This window comes from Dipodomys spectabilis, unplaced genomic scaffold (assembly GCF_019054845.1).
Source record: "Dipodomys spectabilis isolate Male_0828 unplaced genomic scaffold, ASM1905484v1 ptg000043l, whole genome shotgun sequence".
NCBI classification, from domain to species: Eukaryota; Metazoa; Chordata; class Mammalia; order Rodentia; family Heteromyidae; genus Dipodomys; species Dipodomys spectabilis.
This window is the reverse complement of record NW_024870720.1, coordinates 26,423,712-26,447,828: the sequence shown is the minus strand read 5'-3', so window position 1 is coordinate 26,447,828 and position 24,117 is coordinate 26,423,712. Positions and strand designations below refer to the sequence as shown.

At 36.9% G+C, this 24,117-nt stretch overlaps 1 protein-coding gene across 1 annotated transcript; it reads right to left on the bottom strand.

The window, feature by feature from the left end:
* Positions 1-5,429: 5,429 nt before the first annotated feature.
* Positions 5,430-23,858, bottom strand: Enam (enamelin). The gene is made up of 9 exons (XM_042678281.1): positions 23,805-23,858; positions 22,488-22,556; positions 22,322-22,366; positions 21,213-21,254; positions 19,035-19,292; positions 17,303-17,365; positions 14,574-14,630; positions 9,394-9,916; positions 5,430-9,324 (listed from the first exon to the last, which is right to left on the bottom strand). The coding sequence occupies exons 1-9, from the start codon at positions 23,856-23,858 to the stop codon at positions 7,001-7,003; spliced, it is 3,435 nt and encodes a 1,144-aa protein (XP_042534215.1). The 3' UTR covers positions 5,430-7,000.
* Between the last annotated feature and the right edge of the window lie 259 nt (positions 23,859-24,117).

Below are 24,117 nucleotides of genomic sequence, written 5' to 3'. Positions count from 1 at the left end.
GGGTAATACTGAAAAGAAATATACTCATTATCTTACTTATGTAACTCCACTGTAAGTCACCTTTGCAATAAAAAAAAGGCACAGAACTCCATAAATTCTTGGAGGTAAGTTGAGAAGGAGCCCTACAATGACTTCTTAAATTCTTACTAGGATTTAAAATGATTATAAAATTTCAAGAGGGCCTATTAGAAAGAATGTTTCCAGAAGACATAACATAATAATTAGTTGAACATTCACTCTTATAACCACATACTCCTGACCCATAAATACATAAATACATTTGGTGTTAAGATTGGTGAGCTTTATTCTTTGGTTTAAAGAAGTTGGTAGACTGGGTTCGATTCCTCAGCACCACATAAGCAAAAAGAAAAAAGCCGGAAGTGGCGCTGTGGCTCAAGTGGTAGAGCGCTAGCCTTGAGCTGAAGAGCTGAGGGACAGCGCCCAGGCCCAGAGTTCAGGCCCCACGACCGGACCCCCCCCCCCCCCAAAAAGAAAAAAGAAGTTGGTAGAGACCAAACTGGTGAGGGCTGTTCACTGATTGACTTAAAATGTAAGGTTGTGTCATTGGTTATTTTATTATTTCATAACTTGCAGACTGTGAATAAAATTTGATTTTTGCATTAAGAAATTCCCAGTAGTTAGTGGCAGAATGCCTTTCTAGTAAACATAGACCTTGAATAAAAAAAAGTATTAAAAAAAAGAAAAGAAAGGAAATTAACTTTGAAAAAAAATAATTAAAATGTTTTTATTATTGTAAAGGTGATGTACAGAAGGGTTACAGTTACCTAAGTCAGGTAATGAGTACATTTCTTGTTGAACAGTGTCATGTCTTCTTCCAGTATTTCCCTACTGACCCTCCCCCACCTCCACAAATTGTATAGTTCATTTTCAACATAGTGTCTAGCCAGTATCACTGCTGTATTTGTTCACCCTTTGTACCACCATTTCTGTGCTCTCTCTTACCCTCCCCCAAACAGACACAAGACAAAAGGTTTAGAAAACACAAGCAGTGGCAAAGGAGACTAAAAAAGAAAAAAATAACAAAAAAACCTCTTGTTTCCATTTCTTGAAGTTCATTTCAATAAACATCATTTTATGTGATCATATGCATATAGCTTTTGAGCCTTTGTGATCTTCTCCTAAGAATATCCTCCTTTGGTCTCACTGTATACATGTCTAGAGTCTTGTATAATTTATTATGACCAACTATATATTTTTTTTAATTTAATTTAATTTTATTTGAGAACATACTGTACAGAGGGGTTACAATTACATGGGCAGGATAATGCATACATTTCTTACCAAGCATTGCAGCCTCCTCCTTTGTTTACCCTTCACCTCCCTTCCCAGCCTCCCCCCTCCCCCCACCCAATCCTTTCTCCCACCCCCCCCACACCGACATTGTAAAGCTCGTTTTTGACATGACATTTTGTGCTTCTCATTGTTGCAACAGGTCCACCTGAACCAACTATATTTTTTGTCTTCTACAATCCAGTGTGTTTACTTGTAGATTTATAGACACATTTTAGTTATAAAATGAGGGAAACCATGCAACCTATGTTACTTTGGATCTGGCTTACTTTGCTTTATATGATTTTTTCCAAGTCTTTGCATTTCCTCATGAATGGGACAATGTCATTCTTTCTGATGGAAGCATAGAATTCCATTGTGCATATATACCACATTTTCTTTATCCATTTTTCCACTCGGGCATCTAGGTTGATTCTATATCTTAACTATGGTAAACAATGCTGCAGGGCTGGGAAGGTGGCTCAGTGGTAGAGCGCTTGCCTTGCATGAGGCCCTGGGTTCCATTCCTCAGCACCACATAAGAAAAAAGAAAAAAGCTGGAAGTGGGGCTGTGGCTCAAGTGGTAGAGCGCTAGCCTTGAGCTGAAGAGCCTACCCCCCCCCCCCCCCCCCCCCCCCGCCCAAAAAAATGCTGCAGTGAACATGGTTGTGCTGGTAGCTTTAGTATGGCCTTGTTTTGCTGGGTCATAGGGAAGTTTTATGTATCCCTTTTGGCTTCAGCCCCACCAGTGTCTGTTATTGTTAGTTGAAAAAAAATTTTTTTTCCTTTTGGTCAGTTTTAAGGCTTGAACTCTGGGCCTGGGTACTGTCCCTGAGCTCTTCAGCTCAAGGCAAATGCTCTACCACTTGAGCCACAGCACCATTTCCAGTTTTCTGGTGGTTAATTGGAGATAAGAGTCTCAGAGACTTTCCTGCTTGGGCTGGCTTTGAACTTCAATCCTCAGATCTCATCCTCCTGAGTAGTTAGGATTACAGGTGTGAGCCACCAGCGCCTGGTGGGGGGGGGGGCAGTGCGCGTGGAATATTATACATAAGTGAGGAAAGGTTTTAAGGAAGAAGCTGGTATTTTTTGTTTCTTCTTACTTTCCAATGTTTTGCAAATATTCTATAGTATATATTTATTATTAGAAAAATATTATTTTTAATTTAAATTTTAATTATAGTAATGTTTGAGAAATTTTACATTTTTATCCACTTACATAAGTGTTTAAAGAGAAAATAATATTTATTTAGCCTTACTGTGCCCAGTGCAGTGCCAGTTGCTATGAAGGATATATAAGAAAAGATCAGATCTCTGTAGGATTTTCCTGTTCTTTACATAGGCCAAATTTAGTGCATGATTTAGGACAAATGCATGATTAAATGTAAAAGATGTTGTGATATGAGCTTGGAAATACAATGGCTGGAATAATTTTGGAAAAGATGTTAATTAAATTGATGTCTTCACATTTGAGGGTGTAGAATCTTTTAGAACAATGTTAGGATGTGTGCATGTAGGCACATAGGACAAATGTAGGAGAGGAGACAAGATCAACCTTCTCTTTGTGTTCTGTGTCAAACCTTTTTTTTTTGGTCGGTCATGAGGCTTGGGCGCTGTCCCTCAGCTCTTCAGTTCAAGGCTAGCACTCTACCACTTGAGCCACAGCACCACTTCTGGCGTTTTTTTTTCTTTCTGCTTATGTGGTGCTGAGGAATGGAACCCAGGGCCTCATGTTCTACCACTGAGCCACCTTCCCAGCCCTCCCCTCACTTTTGTTTTAAATGGTCAAGACCTTTTTTGATCCATCTCTGGTTAGTATATGTCAAAACCTATAGGAAATAGCCATGCACTTTGTCATCCAAAGTTTGGGCCATTCACTTGTTTAATCATTATCACTTGGGAGCATGTTAATATTATAGAACTCTCTGCTGTAGATTTTCTGAAGTTAATATCTCATTTTAATGAGATTCACAACACAGTAAAACATGAGTCATATGAGATTCAGCCCTGTCAGAAAAGAATGACAATCCTAACTAAAATGTAGTTGCCTCTATTATTTAACAACTAAGGGACCAATACGGTCTTTCCTAAAAATTTCTGCCATTATCCTTCCCTAAGTGTACTATGATTAGACTCTTTCTTTAAAGAATGATGATTTGGGAAGACTATATATTAGCCAGCACATTAAACAAACAAACAAACAAACTCTCCTTTTTTAAAAACAGGATTTAACCAGGAAATACCTGCTGTACACTATAGAGAGGAACAAGGAAAATTCTTTCTATGCTCTGAGGAAGGGCAGAAGAAACAAGGCATTATGAAATCAGAGGCCTTGAGTGGAAGTACCCAGACAGCTTCATTTCTTTAACAATTTTGTCTGTGTCAAATTACAGTTCAGCTAATTCCTTGATTCCTTTGAAGGCTTCTTCTCTACTAGCATGGAATTTTGCTTGTTACAAGTTGAATCATGTTTCTAAATCAAATTGAGTTTAAATTCAAAAGTGTGAGTAAAAGGTACAGTGTTGTTTCTAGAATAAGGTATAGTGGAAAGGAAAAGAAGGACACGCAGACAAAATTAAATGCTATATTCATTTGTGAAATGATGGTTGTTTTCATCAAGTACAGTTTTTTTTCCCTGAGTTTCAGTGAACAGTTGGCAATAGCCAGAGTGAATCCTTTCATAATTTGTGAAAGAGGGATAGAGAGGGACCTATTGGTTTTAAATCAAACATTTCTAGTTCCCTTTTCAGTTCTTAAAAATGAAATTCGATTCCTAAGGGCAATTTGAGAATCTTTTTAGGTTTCTTAAGGTGATTGGGGTAAATGAAAGAAGAGGAATTAAATGAATAAAGATACATACAAAGAAGAGATAAAAGTAACTTAAAATTCTCTTTGAAGATGTATAAAGTTAAGGTTCTGATGTGAGCTGACCAAAGTAAAACATGTTATTTACATTTTTAGATGTTCCTAAAAGCCAGAGGAAGAAAACTTCATAATAATAGCTGGTAGGCTAAATTTACAGAGATCTGGTTAGCTCCTACATTCATCTTCCTCCTTTACCTTCTAAATAATGAAGAACTATAAGATTTCCTGACCAACTGGACCAATACCGCTAGCGAACTTCATTATAGACTTTGTGGCAGAAAAGCTTCTAAGACAGGTGTATATTAGCCTGGCTGGATTGGCTTGTGTTTGTAATCCTCAGATATTATTTTCTTCTTCATTTGCTTTATTAATTAAAGATAGCATATGTTGTAAGTATTTAACCTGTAAGTGATAATGGCTAGATGCACAAACTCACCCAGAAGTGGGACAATAGTAATGAGATGGTGATACTAGTGAGAGGTACCATTTTCAGGCCTAGGCATGTAGATCAGAGGTACAGCACCTGTGTAGCTGTAGATGGATTGACATCCATCACTGTAAAAAAGGTGGCCCTGGGACTGATATCCAGCATTATGAAAAATGAGAGAGGAATTATTTTCAGAGCCTGTTATCTTTATTTTATGTACCTTAACTTTAGAGCAGATTTTAAAGGGTTATGAATCATTTAACTGGGACACACAGATTGGATAACCTTTGTAATGTAAGGCACTCAGGTCTACTCTCCAGGCTTACAGAAGCATCCTTGTGCTGAGAAGAGTCATTTTCTACAGGGACATTCCCCCCCCCCCTCTTTTTTTAACTATGTTTTCAAATGCATTAGATACTCTTGGTCAGACAATTTATATTTTTTTAAAATAATAGAAGCCCCAGATGATAATTCAAGCAGAGGTACTTGTGGATTTAGGGGTCTCAAAGTATTTTTCAAAACAACTATGTGGGTTATATTTTGATAAAATATAGAGTATGTACAATGAAAGTATTCACAAAGAGACTTTAAAAAGTCATTTGAAAAAACACTCAAATATAATTTTATTTTGAGAGGGTAATTCTTAAGGAATAGTTTTATACAGAAGAAGTTAATGATTTTTGACACATGATTAAAGTATAAAGCTGACAGTGTGGTGAAGAATTGAATAGATTAGTGGATGGCATAAATAATTTACAATTCTATGATGTAAATGTTAGTGAATATATATATATATATATATATATATATATATATATGATGCATCACTTAATTTAACATTCAAACTTTTACTTGCAAGGAAAGCAGACTATAGTGTTTTTGTGCAAATATTGAAAGCCATTCAAAAATCAATCAGTAAAGTTTACTGGCACTTTCTATGGACAAGACACTGATAGATATTTTAGTAAATTTAATGAAAACTTCAGAAAGGATTATCCTCCTTAGGTTTTTTGTGATAGTGCATTTCCCAGATCTCTGAGATTTTATGAAATCTGTCTCAGAAAATTTTCTCCTTAGAAATGTCACAGAGTTAAAAGGTAGCTTTCAAAGAAATCCCCTCTATGCAAGCAAATATCCAAATAATAGGCCAAAATGCCTTTAACAGTAATAAAAATAATAATAAAACTCAAGACAACATAGAAATATCTACTTTACAAAATAATTTACACTATTTATTAAAGATACCAAGAAACTGTGTCTGTGAATAATTCTACAAGGACATGAAAAATAAGCATGTTAGTAGTAGTATACATTGTTAGAATAATTTATTCTGAACTAGTAACGCTAAATATATTGAGGGTTTTATCTGCATAAGATTCTATGGATTCTGAAATTGTGAATTGGTGATGGGATGTGGCAAGTCCCAGTGTTTTTTCTGGATAATCAGTTCCACAGTGACAGTTTCTTTAGTTCTTCATTTCCTACTTTCCTAAGTCTTTGCCCTAGGCTTCTAATTCTGGTAACTATCTAATTCTGGTAACTGTCTTCTCTTCTCCTGGAATATATTACTTCAATTGAGCTGTCTACCTGGTAGAGATCGTGAGAAGATTTAAAAAAAAGTATCAGTATGTGCTATGTCAAATATATCTTACAGTAATGGATTGGCTGGGCCAAGAAATAAAAACGGGAGAGTAGTAGAATTGAGAAAGGGGGAAGAGTGAAGGTGAATAACTGAAAGGGATTGATTGTCAAGTGACACATTAGGAGCCAGAACAAGAGGATGGAAAGAAAGTGGAGGAAGTGAATATAAAAGACTAATTGTAGTTAGCAATAGTTATCCTTGTATAGAAGTGATAGAAAGATGGGGAGAAAAATAGAAAGCTAACTATAGAATGGGTGAGAAAGAAAGAAGGAACAATGGCAAGAAAGGAAATGATAAAGAGAGTACAAAGAATACTAACTAGGAAAAAACAACAAAAAATAAATGCAAGAAAATAAAATATACAGTGCATCAGGATTATACTGGTATATAGATCTCCATACACAAAATGGATTGTTCGTCTGCCTTTAACATACAAAACCAGATAATTTTGCAAACAGGGACTTTTGAGAGAAAAAGGTGGAATCAGAAAGCAAAAGGAAACTCAGACAAGTAGCTTCCAAGTTTCAAGGCAGAAGTGGTTATGGCTTTTGTACTTTCTTTTAGGTCTTCACTAATTTGTGACAGAGCTGGATTCACCCACTCCAAAGAGGCCTAATCTCATTAGCTCCACTTAAGCCACTATTCCACTACTACTGGAATGAAGAAACACTAAAGGATCACCAAGGGGATACTTAACTCTTGGGAAAAAAAGTTGGGGAACCGTTGGTATAGAATATTATTTTCCTTCCCCTAAGAATGCTTGGTTAAAAGAATCCCTAGGCCTGAAGTAATAAGCAGCCTTCTACTTGGTCCTGTGGATTGATACCTCCTTGAAAGGATTCAAATGAAGTATGTTTATCTGCATTAAGTTGGTCTCCATTTATATTCTTAAATTGTTCCCCTGTAGCTAACCCAACTAATGTATTAGGACTTTCAGTTGGCATAGAAAGATCACTATCAGTTAGGCTTTGCCTTCCATTGCTAGATGGAGTTGCTGTGGTGGAGGAATGAAGCTTTGTTAATTTGGAGCCAAGGCATGGTACCTTCAAGATATTAGGTGGTCTTTGCTCTTCCCTGTTGTTGTCATTTCCTTCCATTTGAATACCTTCTGGTTTGGGATCTTTGTCAGGTGTACCAATAACAAGCTGCTCAGGAGTAAGGTCAACAGTTCTTTTGTCAGGCTGGTTGCTTTCGAAAATTTGTTCCAGATCATTATTTCTATCTTCTCCCAGATCATTTTTGAGACAAGGTGTGTTCTTTGATTGAAGGGTACTGGCATCAGGAAAGGACAGAATTCCTATTTGTCCCAGTTGATTCTTTATAGAACATGGTGTATTCCTTCTCATAGTGGACATATGATCTCTAAAAAGACTTGGGCTTTGGCTTTCTCCAGGCAGTTCCTTCTCTGAGTTGTTTCTCTGATCAGTTAGGATACTTGTTGGAGAGACAACAGATCTTGTATATTTGGTATTGCTACTTTCGGTATACATAGGGTTTGTGTCTTGCTTCTCTCCTAGTGCAAGACTATAGGATGGCGTATAGTCTTGTAGAGCCATTGGATTGTCTTTAGGCCCGATGGGGCCACCAATGCAGCAGGAACCTCTTTGGCCTTGGTGAAATAAATGTGCTTCTTTTTGACTTGATGGGTAAATTTGAGGAATTAAATCTGGGAAAGCCAAATGTTCTCTTTCTGGTAAAGTTAACCTAGTAATTTGCAAGTCATAGTTCAAATTCTCATCTTCATGCCAGGTTGGATTTTTCTGAAGTCCAACTGGGGAATTCTTGGGATAGAGATAGTTCTCATTTTGGTCTGGTAGATTAGCTGTGTGTAAATTTGTTGACTGCTCCCAGAAATCTTTGTTGAAATATGGCTCTCTTTCTTTTTGCTCTTGGGTTTGAATCCTGTGGTCCCAGGAGTTCCATGAAGGGAAGAGAGTGCTTTCTTCTTGTCCAATAGCATTAGTAAGATAATAGTCCCCATTCTCCACCGGTGGTGATAGAGTGGGACCAGGACTGTTTGAGGGAAAAGTCTCATCTGGGTTCCAGGGATAAAGTTCACCATAAAGGAAATCTTCCCTGGGTTTTGGTGGATTACCCAAGGAATAGGGAAAATATTCCTTTGGTTGATTTGAGGCATATTGCTTACCTTTGAAAAGCCTAATTTTTGAGCCTCCTTTATAGTCCATCTCATCCTCACCCCATTTATTTTGTTCTGTAAAAGATTCATCTCCAGTTGGATCAATTGGGTCTTCTTCATTATAATGAACAGTGGCTTTCTGGTCTAGAGCATTCATGACATACTGTGAATTTTCTGGTTGCCTCACAGTTTTGGGAGTATCATCAACTCTTTCATCCCATATATTGCCTCCAATGTATAATGAGTTTTCCCTAGGATAATAAGGGCTATAATTAGGGTAGAAAACATTTCTGTTAGAGCCATGGGACAGATGAGGTAAATGTTTTTCTTGCCTTCCAGGATATTCCTTAAAGGATGGTGGGATTCCTTGGTGGTTCCAGGTATTTCTTCCAGCAGGAAAACGTTCTCTTGTAGGAGAAGGGATTTCCTTAGGATACACAGGTTGGTGTGTATTTTGCTTTGGTTCATGCTGTTTAGTTTCAGACTCATAAGGGATTCTTTTTGGCTCTAAAGCAATCCCTTTTGGTAAATTATGGCTTTGGGTTTGTGCATTGGAACTTGGTGCTCTTTTGGAATCTCCTCTTGGGTAATAGGAGTTTTCACGTTGATTAACAGAATTAAAATTTGGGCCTATCATGTTACCTTCAGGGCGAGGCACTTTATAATTTGGTTTGTTAATTCTGTAATGTTGAGAGTTTCTCCAGGGGGCCGGTGTAGCCTGTGTAGACGGGGTTTGTGGACCTGGTGACTTTACCTTTGGATTTTGGATTTTTTCATTGCGGCCAACAATGCCCTGTTTGGGACCCAATGAAGCAGCATTGGTTCCCACAGGTTGCTTATTTGGCCCCTGAGGTTTTCTCTTGAAATTCGCTGGATTTCCTACATAGTTGGGATAGTTGACTCTTGAAGTAGGAGGGTAAGATTTTCGATAAGTTGGATTTCCTGGATGAGCAGTTGGATTTCCTGGACGAGCAGTTGGATTTCCCAGATGAGTGGTTGGATTTCCTGGACGGGCAGTTGGATTTCCTGGACGAGCTGCTTGTTTGCCTTCCCAAGCAAAAGAGTTCCACTGAGGACCCCTTTGACCCTGTTGATTTCGGTAGAAAGGCCCAAACTGTCTGTGATCTGTCACAGTACCAGTGGGATGCCATTGTTTTCCTGAAGGAAAATTTCGGATATTAGGATTTGGATAATTTTTATAAATATTTGGTTGACCTGATCTCCATGGGATTTGGTTTCTGGTAACTGCCTGACCTGAAACATTAACTCTAGGGAGTGGGAAGACCCTATTTTGAGGTGTAGGGTTGCTTCCAGGGTTCTGCCCAGGAGCACTGTTTCCTGTTGTATTGGTGTCATTTCCGCCTTGATTCCCTCCTGCATTTGGTTGGGTAGAATTCGTCTCAGTCAGTGTTGAATTAGCTGAGGTTTCTGTGGCTGGGCTCTCTTCTTTAGGAGGATCTTTTTCTTTAGGCTTTTCATAATCGTCAAACATCTCTTCTGAATAATAAGGGCGACCCCCAAAGCCATGATATCCAAAAAATCCAAAATAAGGATTCTGCAGGAAAGAAGATGAAAAACAATAATTATTCTTATTTCCTACCATGGTCTTGCTTGGAATTTTTTTTTTTTTTTTTTAGCATAATAGGGAAATCGTAGAAGTTACATGCTGCTTTAATACCATTGGCTATGGTTCCTTTCTTGAAATTCTGTTTCTTCCTCATAGTACTTTCTGATATTTTGGGCCTAGGTCTTAAATCTAAGAGGTTTTTAATTTAACCTTTGCTATCCTCTAACCATTTTCTGTTTTCATTTTACAAATTTACCTTGTGCAATCTGTTTGCATGCCAGTATTCCCGATATGGATATGTTCTCCTCATTCCCCCAGGCATACATCTCTAGTTCAGCAAAACTACACTACAGATTTTACAACTATCTCCAAAGGAATGCACCGGAACTGGGCTCATCATCCCTCAAATTTCATTCTCCAAGAATGTTAATGTAGTTTTTCAAGTTTTACTCTTTCCTTTATTTCCTCAATTAATTTGCGTCTCATATGTGTCTGTCCTTTCTTCCGTTATCTCTTTATTTGGAACTAATATAGTAATTTCCTTATTGGCTACTTTGTACCTTTACTTCCTTAACCATGGCAGTCAGAGAGTGGAGGCTAGGCATTGCAGTGTATGATTTTGCCATTTTTTTCTTTAGATATGTAAAGCTATTTACCTCCAAGGATACACTCTAAAACCCTTAGCAAAATGCAGAAGGTGGTGCAACTTTGTACTGAAAGTGGGCCTCTAAAGAGGTGAGTTGAAATCCTTGTTTCACCAACTTTAGTACCATGACTCTTGACTAACCTTATTTTCTTCATTTGTAAAACAGAGAAAGTAATAAAATATCAACTTTATAGTTTTTCATGAGGGTCAAAAAGATAGTGTGCCAGGTGCTAGTGGCTCATGCCTATAATCCTAGCTACTCAGGAAGCTGAGATCTGAGGATTGAAGTTCAAAGCCAGCCCAGGCAGGAAAGTCTGTGAGACTCTTATCTCCAATAAACCACTAGAAAACTGGAAGTGGTGCTGTGGCTTAAGTGGTAGAGCGCTAGCCTTGAGCTGAAGAGCTGAGGGACAGCACCCAGGCCCAGAGTTCAAGCCCCAAGACTGACAGAAAAAAAAAAAGTAGCGCTTGGAACTAGCTGAGTACCTAAACAGTATTATATAATTATTTTATAACATATGTATAATATTATATATACACTATTTTAATAATAGTTCCAGACATAACATTCAACCTTATTTCCTCCCACTTGTACTTTCTGGCCTTGCAAATCATAAATTTTATTAGTTCTTTGAGTACTTAATTTTGTTTGAAAATGGCTTCTTCATATCCAGCTTTTCCAAATACATGTTTATATCTCCTGGCATATACCTCATTCCATATTTCAAGACATACCTTGACTATTAACCTCTGTGTCCTGACTTCAGTGGGCAGAATTTGGTATAGCTTCTACTCATGAGTGTACATGGCAGTGCAGAGTTCGGCCACAATGATCATTATACTCGATATCGGTTACTTATTTTCTTTGGATTCTCCCACTAGCTTTTTCTATGTAAAATTTTGAATGAAAAAAAATATATATATATTTTTTGTGGGTCCGGTCATGGGGCCTGAATTCTGGGCCTGGGTGCTGTCCTTCAGCTCTTCAGCTCAAGGCTAGCGCTCTACCACTTAAACCAGAGCATCACTTCTGGCTTTTTTCTTTTTTGCTTATGTGGTGCTGAGGAATCGAACCCAGGGCCTCCAGTATGCAAGGCAAGCGCTCTACCACTGAGCCACCTTCCCAGCCTGAATGAAAATATTTTTATATGAGTCTTCCTGAACAGTATGAAGTGCTTAGTTTATTATTTTATCAGTTAATGAATGATTTAATCATCACAGCCTTGGCCTGTCACTTTTTTTGTATTTGTCTGGCATTTTATTTTTGTTTGTTTCATGATGTTGGTGATCAGATCAAGGGCCTTGCACATGACAGGCAAGCTCTTCTGAGCTGCCTCTAAACCTCTAGTTTTTGTTTTTTGTTTTTTTTTGGATCGGGTCATGGGGCCTGAACTCTGGGCCTGGGCACTGTCCCTCAGCTCTTCAGCTCAAGGCTAGTGCTCTACCACTTGAGCCACAGAGCCACTTCCGGCTTTTTTCTTTTTGCTTATGTGGTGCTGAGGAATTGAACCCAGGGCCTCATGCATGCAAGACAAGCGCTCTATCACTGAGCCACTTTTCCAGCCCCTAAAACTCTAGTTTTTAATCTTAAATGCACTATAGAAAAAAGTGTTTTGTTTTTTGTTTTTTTTGTCGGTTATGGGACTTGAATTCTAGGCTTGGGTGCTCTCCCTGAGCTCTTCAGCCCAAGGCGAGCACTCTACCACTTGAGCCACAGCACCATTTCCGCTTTTCTGAGGTTAAGAGCCTGGGCTGGCTCTGGACCGTGATCCTCAGATCTCAGCCTCCTGAGTAGCTAGATTATAGGCTTGAGCCACTGGTGCTGAGCTTGAAAAAAGGTATTTTTATCCTCATTTGCAGACATAGATAATGAAACAGACAGGTAAGAAGATATCTCTAACATCATGCAGGAAATTGTACAGTGTCCTCAAGAGGTAGAATACAGAGTTAATGGCTTTGTTAACTGCTTAGGATATTCTGTTTCACTTTTTAATTTTGTTTGTGAAAATCTGAAATGCCAATTTCTAGGTTAGGTTGTATGCAGTTATCTGAATTATTTTTATTTGAATATTTCATAACAATCTTTAGAAAGCACCTTGTATTGTTACTGACTTATTAATCTTCAATATCAGTATTTTAAGAATTCATTGTGTTTTTTCCCTGCCTTCATCAGCTTATTGGTTTCTGTATTTACCTTAAATACTTAATAAAAAGGAGGAAGTAAGCTCCAGGGTAGGGTGCCATGTTACAATCACTATATTGACTTACCTGATTGAACAATGCTACGGTATTTCATACAGTTTAGCACTGTATGAAATCTATTTGATTCTTTTCCTGGAATGATTCAGTAAAAAAGCAGAAACAGCCTATTGGATAGGACATATATATATATATATATATATATATATATATATATATATACTCACACACACACATATATATATATATGTATATATATATATATATATATATTTTTTTTTTTTGCCAGTCCTGGGGTTTGAACTCAGGGCCTTGGCACTGTCCTTGAGCTTCTTTTGCTCAAGGCTAGTGCTCTACCACTTGAGCCACAGTGCCACTTCTGGCTTTTTCTGTTTATGAGGTACTGAGGAATCAAACCCAGGGCTTCATGCATGCAAGGCAAGCACTCTACCACTAAGCCACATTCCCAGCCTTGGACAGGATATTTTAAGAGTGAGGTTTTTGGTCCAATTTGTCCTGTAACCTAGGGGGTCAAATTGGTAGTTTGTCTTTTCTGAGATTCAATTTACTTGTACAATGAGGTACTTAAATGATCATTTAATTCTCAGGATATCATTTTAAGATATTCTTATTTTTTGTCTTTTTATTTACTGTCTAATACTGAGTCTAGTATCAACCTTTAAAACATCTAGCTGGCCGCCAGTGACTTATGCTTGTAATCCTAGCTACTCTGGAGTTTGAGATATGAAGATCATGGTTCAAAGCCAACTTGGGCAGAAAAATCTGAAAGATTCTTATTATTAATTAACCACCAAAAATTAGGAAGTAGAGGATGGCTCAAGTGATAGAGTGCTAGCCTCGAGTGAGAAAACTGAGGGTTAGTACCTGGGCCCTGAATTCAAGCCCTTCTATTGGCACAAAAGAAAACAAAAAACTCAAACCCTATTAGTTTCATTTATAATTATGTGAGAGATCTCTGAAATAAATGTAGAAAAGAAATGATATATTACATTTTATTTAGGTCTCTGGCTCAGTTCCTTTAAGTTGCATTTTCCTTTCTTATTAGATTTGAGTCTACAGGAATAAGCTAATAGATTGCAATTCCTTTTTCCTTCCTTCCTTCCTTCCTTCCTTCCTTCTTCTCTTTCTCTTTGTCTGTCTGTCTTTCTCCCTTTCTTTTTTGCCAGTCCTGGGACTTGAACTCAGAACTCAGGGCTTGGACATTATCCTCTGAGCTTCTTTGCTAGTTTTCTACCACTTGAGCTACAGCTTCACTTCCAGCTTTTCTTTTTCTCTCTCCTTCCTTCCTTCCTTCCTTCCTTCCTTCCTTCCTTCCTTCCTTCCTTCCTTCCTTCCTTCCTTCCTTCCTTCCTCCTCCTCCTCTTTCTTTCCCTTTCCCTTTCCTCTTTCCCTTTTCCTTTCCTTTCCTTTCCTTTCCTTTCCTCTCCGTTCCTTTCCTTTCCTTAAACTCAGGGCCTGGGCACTATCCTTGAGCTTCTTTTGCTCAAGGCTAGCACTCTGCCACTTGAGCAACAGGGCCACTCCCAGCTTTTTCTGAGGAATTGAACGCATGGCTTCATGCATGCTAGGCAAGCACTCTATCACTAAGCCACATTCCCAGCCCAACTTCTGGCTTTTTTTTTTTTTTTTTTGTAGTTCATTGGAGATAAGAGTTTCACAGACTTTTCTGCCTGAACTGGCTTCTAACCCTGATCTTCAGATCTGAGCCTTCTGAGTTGGTAGAATTACAGGCAGGAGCCTGTAATTCTTAATGGAGAATGTAGCTTTACTTAAACTTACTCCTCCTCCATCTTCACTGCTGAGAGGTGGACGTCCAAACCCTGGTGGTGGTACCCTCTGAAAGGTAAAAAACTGCAGTGAACACAGGAGGAAACCATTTGCTGCTATTTATGTGTAAGATGGAAGTTCATCTTGATTTACATGTGAATACTGTGATCTTTTAGCTTCTAAGTCACTGGTTCTCACTATTTGACTATTAAGATGATCTATTAGTGACTATGGATAAATGCAAGGCTTCAGATGGGTCCTAGATTATCTTTCTTTAAATATCTGTGTGTCTACAACTCTTAGAAACCACCCTATCCTGCTATCTCAAACACTCATTAACTCCCAAACACATATCATACCTTACCTTACAAGGGAAAGAGGAAGGGAAGAGGGAAACACACACACACACACACACACACACACACACACACACACACACTTGAGTGATATTAGATTAGATTAGATATTTGGAAATTCAGTGTTTGCTCAGTTGTTATAAAGTGTTATAAAGTTGGAGAGTTTAGAAAAGGTTGTTTGGTTCTAACAGGCTTTCAAGAAATTCTAGTCAATGAGATTAATAAGACACTTCATTGGTTCAAACAGGCTTTCAAGAAATTCTAGTCAGTGAGCTTAATAAGATACTTCATTGTGAGAGTTATACTGCTTTTGAGCTTTACCTAGAACTTCCTTAGTTTCCTTAGTTCACTGTGGCCAGTAAAAAGAAGTTAATGTTTTAAGACAAAAAAGTAAAGGAACTCTTTCTCCTTATTGATAAAAAGTTCTCTTGATTATAGAGTTGTAGGCAAGGAAAAACTTTTGCCATCGTGGAATGAAAAGCCATCAAATATTTTTTATTCTAGGTATTTCTTGACATTTAGTTTTTTTCAATAACTAGTCTTAATTATTTCTTTAATTCAAATAATTTATTTGACTTCATATAATGCCTGTCATATATTTTCAGTATTACATTTTATTATCTGATTTTAAAATTTGAAAGTTCGTATATTTTGTAAGATTCTTTATATATCTATGGCTATTAAAGATAGGATAAGATGGAAAAATCTTACTCTAATCATAACTTACTAAATGTTTTTCAAACTTCATTTTATATCAGTATCTCTATTACCGCTGTGGTGGCTCAGGCCTATAATCCTAGCTACTCAGGAGGCTGAGATCTGAGGATCACAGTTCAAAGTCAGTTGGGGCAAGAAAGTGTGTGTGACTCCTATCTCCAATTTAATCACTCAGAAAACTGGAAGTGGCACTGTGGCTCAAGTGGTAGAGTGCTAGCCTTGAGCTGAAGAGCTGAGGGACAGCGCCCAGACCCAGAGTTCAAACCCCACGACTGACAAAAAAAGCAAAAAAGTCCCTCCATTACATTAAATAGGACTAATCGTTGTTAGTTTGAATCTTTTAAAGAAGCCAGAGAATAGAATAGAGTAACACAAACCTTTAAAATTAACTTGTTAATTGATAATCAATGGCTGTCCAGTAATTTAAATGGTGGTCATGCTAGCAATTAAAAATTTTTATTCAAAATCTTAATCTACACATGTATCAGTGGCTTATGCCTATAACGGTAGCTACTCAGAAGGCTGAGATTCAGAGCATGTTGGTTTGAAGCCAATGTAGGCAGAAAAGTTCATGAGACTCCGTCTTCAAAAGAACCAGCCAATATGACTCAAGCTGCAGATGTAAGGTCGGCCTTGGGAAGGTGAGCAGACTCCTCCCTCCTTTTGGTTAAGTCTCCCCAGTACCTAGGTAACTGGCACACTTGCAGGCAGTCAATCTTCCCCCCCTCCCCCCCACCCAAGGTCACATCCACATCTGGTGTGGCCAAACCTTGTCCACCAACCCCTGGCCTTGATAAGCCCTGGCCCCTGCTGTGGTTCAATCTTTTTTTCCCCCAGCTGCGAGGGCTGCCAACGTGACCAGAGGCAGCCTGCAGCTCGAAAATAAACCTTTCCCCTGCCTGAATACCATGTGCTGCTCTCCCTTTCTTTGGTTGCCTATTTAATTTACCTAACAGCAGAGTGCCACCAGAACAAGCAAGCCTAGCAGTTGCAAGGTCCCGTGTTCATATTCTAGTACCAGCTAAAAAACTTAATTAACTGACTTACTTGTTTAAGACAAAGTTTCCCTACCTTACTCAAGCTGAACCTGAATTCCTTATATAGTCTCTTCAATCTTGAATTCTTCCTGTTTTAGCCTTCCTAAGAGCTGGGATTACAGCTATGTGTCAACATACTTAACTCTTAAAAAAATTCTTTATTAGATATTTTCCTGAATAATTTTTGATGTGATGGTATTGTTTCATACTCTCTACTGTTTGGTATAGCATTCTAGCAGTGAATGAACTTTATTACTTAAGATATAACCTGCGAATATTATCTTTCATTTCTAGTGTAAAGCTAGGCACGGGTGGCTCATTCCTGTAACCCTAGCTACTCAGGAGGCTGAGATCTGAGGATTGGGGTTCATATGCAACCCTGGTCAGGAAAGTCCATGAGACTCTTATCTCCAAGTAACTACCAGAAAACCAGAAGTGGTACTGTCGCTCAAAGTGGTAAAGCTTTGGCTTTGAGCACAAAAGCTCAGGTATAGATAGTATCCAGCCCCTGAGTTCAAAGCCCCATGACTGCCAAAGAAATAAAACCAACCAAACAAAAATAAATAAAAAAGAAAGAAAGAGAAAAAAGAAAGAAAGAAGGCAAGGAAGAAAGAAAGAAAAAAATTCTTACCTGTGGAATTGGCCATGGTGGTTGTTGAAAGGGAAATAGCCCATTGCCAAATGGTGGAAACGGCTAGAAAAAGGAAGAATCAGAGTTATTTGGAAATAAGAAGAATAAATGAAAAAATGAATCAGATTAATCAGTTGTTTATATTTGAAACTCGAGGGGTTATATTTTCTTTTACACTAGTCTCTTTCTCTTCTCTCAGTGTGTATTTTTGAGCAAAGATAATAATAATTAGCACTATTGAACATCAGCTATGGAACATGATGTAAGCACTATCATGAGCATTTTACATTGTTAAATTCTCAGATAACCATGAAAGATATGTACTATTCTTTTTTATGGTCATATGTTAATTGTACAAGGGGAATTCCATTGTAATATTTCCATGCATGCATACTTCCTGTACTATTCCCTTCTACCTACTTCCCCCTTCCAAAACATTTTTTAAAGATGTAAACTACTTAGATATGTAACATTCATATTTCCATTTTACTTAAGATTCTGAGTCTCAGAGAAATGATGTCACTTGCCCAAAACCTTGTGGCAGGGAAATGATTTAAACTAGAGTTCAATTTGGACATTGGTGGCTCATGCCTGTAGTTACTCAAGAGGCTGATATCTGAGGATCATGGTTGAAAGCCAACCTGGGAGGAAAAGTAGTGAAACTCTTATCTCCAATAAACTACTCAGATTAATCCAGATATTGCATGGTGGATAAGTGGTAGAGCACTAGCCTTGAGCAAAAGAAGCTCTCAGGGATGGGGTCTAGGTTCTGAGTTCAAGCCCCAGGACTGGTATGAACAAAAACAAAAGCAAAACAAAACAACAAACTAATATTCAAGTCTAAGTCTAAAAGTATCTCTTTTATTTGGTGCCAGTCTCGGATTCAAGGCTTGAATGCTGTCCCTGAGCTTCTTTGCTCAAGGCTAGTGCTTTCCCAATTGAGCACAGTTCCGCTTCTGACTTTTTTTCTTGTTAAATGGAGATAAGAGTCTTACTGGCATTCCCTCAGACCTCAGCCTCCTCATGGCTAGACCTGAGAGTATTGTTCTATTCATTATTTTTTTGCAAATTCTTTATTGTGATTTCACAAATTTTACAGTAATGTGGGATAGTGATGCTTAGTTAAATTCACAAACACATTCTATTCATTTTTGATAACCTATATCTGTAACAATTCATGATAATACATTACCCAAAGTTAGTATTTTTTATATTCTACTTAGAATGATATTTGAGAAACCATTTGCATATCTTCATAACTGTATGATGTCATTCTGAAGTAGGAGAGTAGTGTGACTACTTTCATTGAAGCATAGCTCTGAAAAGAACTTAGAGGCCACTTAGATTATTCATGGGGAACTTGTGTGTAGAAAGGTGAAATGGCTGGCTCATACATCCAATAAGGGCTGGAGATAGAACTTGAACCTTTGTCTTTGACTATTACAGTTATACTCTTATTCCATGATGACTCCATATTTTAAAGGGATTTTCTTTAAGGTAGTAATACTTGGGTACTTTAGAAAAAAACAAGGCTGGCATTAAGTCTTTTGGCAGTTTTAGGTAAATATCTAAAGTGAATATTGTATTATCATGGAATGATACTTACATTTAATTTCGGAAGAAGTATGTATGTAGCTATGAAGCAATATGTACTCAGGGATTTTGCCCCCCAAATCCTTTTCAAATCATAGTCTTTTCATGACTGATTTGTAATTTTTGGTTCAAGTCTCACCTGAGGTGGTGGAGCCTCCTCTTTGCCCTGAGTTGGTTCATGTGGTGGTGATGTTGAAGGCTGCTTCTGCGTTGGAGTGTTTGTCTCAGTCTGGTTGGGTTTTTGAGTGTCTGGGGTATGGTCATTGTTGCCCTGGTGTTTGGGTGTTGGGGGATTCTGCCATGCACTAGGTGGTGGCTGAGGCCACATAGGCATCTGGAACTGTGGGAACTGCTGGGGAAACTGCAAGCCATTTCCATAAGGGATCATAGGTGCCATCTGAAAGAGATGCAAAGACAATGAAATTACATCAGGTTCGAGAGGCAGACTCTCTACCTTCTAATGTCAGTCTCCAAAATCCTGCCAAGGAATTAAAAAGACTTATGGGGAAGAAAATATTCTATGGAGCTTAACAGTGAAAACTTTAACTTTAGCAGAACTTCTTTAATTATTGTTTTGCAAAATGAACTTCAGTTTTCCAGGAAACCAAACAACTAACTGAAAGGCAGAATTTAGTTTTCGTTTAAATATTTGACAGTGATTTTCTAAATCTGCAACCCTGATACAGGCATAAGAAGTATAAATAAATTACAGACTTTGATGTCAAAGTTAAAACCCATGTGATTTATTATAGGTCAGATGGAAGAAAAAACCCCCAAACAAAAGATACAGGAAGTGAGTTTGCAAAGCAAAAACAGAAAAAGCAGAACAACAAAAAAAGAAAGTCTAAAAATTATGTCTGTGTAAACACCTATATCTGTTCATATGCTCCTTTGTTAGAGATGGGTCCACTAGATTGGACAGGAAAACAAAGTAGTTATAACCTTAAATTACTAATTCATTAGGTGATGTAAGTTACAATCAGTTAGTTCCCATTCAAATATTCACCCTGATTTGATGCTAAACTTTGTGTTTTTAAACTTGCTCTTGTGTGTGTGTGTGTGTGTGTGTGTGTGTGTGTGTGTGTGTGTGTGTGTGTGTGTGTGTGTGTGTGAGTCAAGGTCTCACTATGTAGCCCAGGCTGGCCTCCAGAGCTACTCTTTTTTTTTTGCCGTTGTGGGGCTTGAACTCAGGGCCTGGGCACTGTCCCTGAGCTTCTTTTGCTCAAAACTAGCACTCTACCACTTGAGCCACAGTGCCACTTCTGGTTTTTTCTGTTTATGTGGTATTGAGAAATTGAACTCAGGGCTTCATGCATACTAGACAAGCACTTTACCCCTAAGCCACCTCCCCAGACCTAAACTTATTCTTTTATTATCTATTGGATATTCATATTACAGTGCAAAGATTATAGAACTAATGGAAGACAATATTGTAAATCTTGCATTAAAATGAAGGATTTTAGAATGTTATGTTGGCAAAAATTTCATCTCACTGGCAAAAGCACTAAAACCAGGAAAGAAGGTGTGAAAAAGAGGGACCATTTATGTTAATACCACAAGAAAGTGACATGCTATGTTCTCATTTGTACTATACAATTTTGTCAGACAAATTTTGCGAACATTCCAACTGATGCTTGATGCAATTCTTGCATTAGTTTGTTCTGAGGATTAGAATACAGTGACATGTTAACCAACATTTATTTTAATAAAATAAAAGCTCACACCTTTTGTTTTACTTTTCAAGATACTCCAAATAAAATTTACTCTTCTAATAACACTTACTTCATTATTTTTTAAAAAAAATTTTTTTTGGGTCCAGTCGTGGGACCTGAACTCTGGGCCTGGATGCTGTCCCTCAGCTCTTCAGTTCAAGGCTAGCGCTCTACCACCTGAGCCACAGTGCCACTTCCGGCTTTTTTCTTTTTGCTTATGGGGTGCTGAGGAATTGAACCCAGGGCCTCAGGCATGCAAGGCAAGCGCTCTACCACTGAGCCACCATCTCAGCTCCCCACTTCATTATTTTTTTATTGTCATTACTGTGAACATATCTTCTGTGATATATTCCCAGAACTATATTTTTGTTGGATACGAAAAATTCTTACAATTAATAGATATTTTTTATTTGTAGTAAAAGACAATAGTGTTAAATAAGGAAAAAATCTTACATGAAGGTACAACAAAATTATTTTTATAGTGATTATAGCATAATTAAAGCCCATAGATGGCTCTTACTGTCTTTGTTACCTAAGATAAACCATATAGCAGCTATCTGAATATAAATAAAAAGTCTGCAGAAATAATATAAAAAAGAACTTACATATGGAGGACTCATAAAGTTGAATTGACCATAACGCATCATCTGCAATGAAAGGAATCTATTAATGTAACACACAAAATGCTTTTATCTAAATTTTAAGAAATGTCAATTTTCTTATTTTAAGTCATGTTTTTTATAATGACTTTTACTAATTATACGTGAATTTAACATGAGTATTCATTAAAAAATGTAGGGAAAGGGTGACATTGCTCAAAAGAAATGTATTCTTTATCTGATATATGTAACTATAACCCCTCTGTACATCACTTTTACAATAACAATAAATAAATTTAAAAAATGTAGGGCATTTTAATATTTAAGTCAGAATTTCATTTTGTGCAGAATCAATATAGAATAATAGAAAACAAACTTGTGGTTTACTTTGAAGTTTTTGAGTGTTCTGTTAATTTGAACTTCAGAATTGGGAACAAAGTAATTCTAAGATGAATTTTCTTTCTGATGTATGTTGAATTTGGTTATTGATAATGAGTTATATAAAATATATTTATATACTTAAGTATCTACTTTTAACCACCTTTGCTATAAATAACTGGGTAACAAAGTTACCAACAAGCTAGCTAAATTAGTCAATTAATTTTAGCATAAATTTACATTTATCTTGAAAAGATATCTTCAGATATTACAAAAAGATATTAAATTGAAAATATATTATAAAATATAGCATCTTAACAATATTGAAAGCACAAATAGGATCATATTAGGGCAATTATTACTTTGTCTTGATTTGAGAGTTTAAGACTTTCAATTCTCCCTCACTTTTATCATGGGCATTAGAATAGTTAGAAAATTTACCTGTATTTTCATTTTTTTCTTTAAAAATTTGTTACTATAAAGGTGATATACAGAGGAGTTACAGTTACGTAAGTCAGGTAATGAGTTCATTTCTTTTTGGACAAGGTCACCCCTTCCTTTGCTCTCTCCCAGATTTTCGCTCTTATCCCCACTTGCAAATTATACAGTTCATTTTCATCATAGTGTCTAGTTAGTACTACTGCTGAATTTGTTCACCCTTTGTTCCTCCACTGGTATTTTCACTTTTAAAGGAATTTCTAGACTCTAACTTAGCCTCAGATACTAAGCATACATACCTCCTCACTTTTACTGCTAAATCCAGGCATTCGGGGCATGGGCATCTGGAACTGAAAGAATATCAATGACAAATGCAAAATATCAGTTGAAATAATCCCAACAATGATTCCCCAGCTACGCAACAACAGAAACAAAGAAAAGCCTAACACTTTAAGAAATACTCACTGGCATCGCAGCGGAATTGCCAAGCAGACCTAGAAAGACCAGGAAAATCTTCATTTTCCCACTAGGTACCTAAAAACAAAACTGAATATTATTTTTGAACTACAAAATAATTATGCTTAGATTACTGTGGTTACTTAGAAGCTCACTTTGTCAAGTAGCGAAGAGAAATGTAAGAAGTGTCTGCTGTCTATTTTAAGAAACTACTAAATAGTTATTACTCAAAGAAACCAGATTAAAAAGGAAAAATAGGAGAAAGTGGAGAAAGGGGGAGGAAGGGGGGAGAGAAAGGAGGAAAGAACACAACGATGCTAAGAAAATCGTTCTTAACAATAAAATGTGGGAATTAAAAATTAGGAAGTTATCAAGTTGCTAGAAAGACATAGTGATGTCCAACTATACTCATTATACAGAATAATGTTTCAATCAGCACACACTTCAAACTGAGGACTTTGCAGTACTTTCTAAGATGCTATAGACAACATTCCATTGTATAGAAGTTAATTAACAATCTAATTAAATAAAATAGAAAATTTCAGAATCCTATTTTTCCATTCTTCTATTTCTCTTTTTAAAAATTATCATCATCATCATCATCATCATCATCATCATCATCATCATCATCATCATCACTACTACTACTAGTACTACCACTGTTTTACGTTTAAAAAGACTTTCTGTTGAAGGATTTGACCAGAAGAAATAGGCAGAAATGTAAATTTATCTCCTTGTTAGACAAGGAGCTGAAATATGTGTGTGTAGTATAGATATATTTAGTACTGTGAAATTAGTACAACATACAGAGGCTAAAAAAAATTCTTTGAGAGGTTTTCTTTCTAAACATTTCTAAAATGTGGATCAATATTTTGAGTACTTTTGGATGTTTATTTGGTTAGTTATCTATTTAATCTCTACAGTATGTTTCACAATGATAACTATGGTCTTTATTTTACAAATATAAAAATTACTTATTTTCTCTTTTGTAAAATAGTATATTTTGTCAGATGATTTTTAAGATATGGTCTACCTTTAAAAGTAGATGATTGGTGAACACATTACCATTAGGGTACTTTTAAAGGAACAAGTCACAATAAATGCCTATTTTTAAAAGTGGGAAAAAAAAGCACATGATTGGATAAAAGTCTATGATTATTCTTTGAATTTGAAATAATCATGATTGCTATGAAGTACCATGATCATTTAAGTTTTTACTTCTTTCATCTGTGAACACATATGCTCTTAGGGTCTTTTTACATATTTAGATAGTGTGACTTGATAGTTTGATAGAATAAGTACTGGGGAAAAAATGAAAATACTCACCAAGTTATGTAGTTTAGGAAAAGAGATTCTATTTCTGCACTGAAGCAGCAACATTTTTTCTCCAAAATTTTCATAAGCCTTTTGGGAAAAATAAAGATTTAGTATGAGAAAAGAGCTAAAATATTGAAGTGGAATAAGTAAATGAAACAAATAGCAAAGCTTCACCTCTAAGGTAGCACATGTCATGTTAAATTTTATCCGATCATACCCTTATTAGACGGTCCTCAAAATCAAGTTTAATCTTCTGTTGTTTTAAGATTAGGATGAAAGCTAAATCAGAGAGAAAATGACATGGGCATTGTATTTTGAGATA

Excerpts from the sequence above, each read along its gene's own strand:
- Enam (XM_042678281.1), bottom strand. The coding sequence starts at position 23,858 with ATGTTGCTGCTTCAGTGCAGAAATAGAATCTCTTTTCCTAAACTACAT. Across the intron at positions 14,631-17,302 it reads CACCATGGCCAATTCCACAG|AGGGTACCACCACCAGGGTT; the intron begins GTAAGAATTTTT and ends TTTACCTTTCAG. Across the intron at positions 9,917-14,573 it reads GCAGTGAAGATGGAGGAGGA|AATCCTTATTTTGGATTTTT; the intron begins GTAAGTTTAAGT and ends TCTTTCCTGCAG.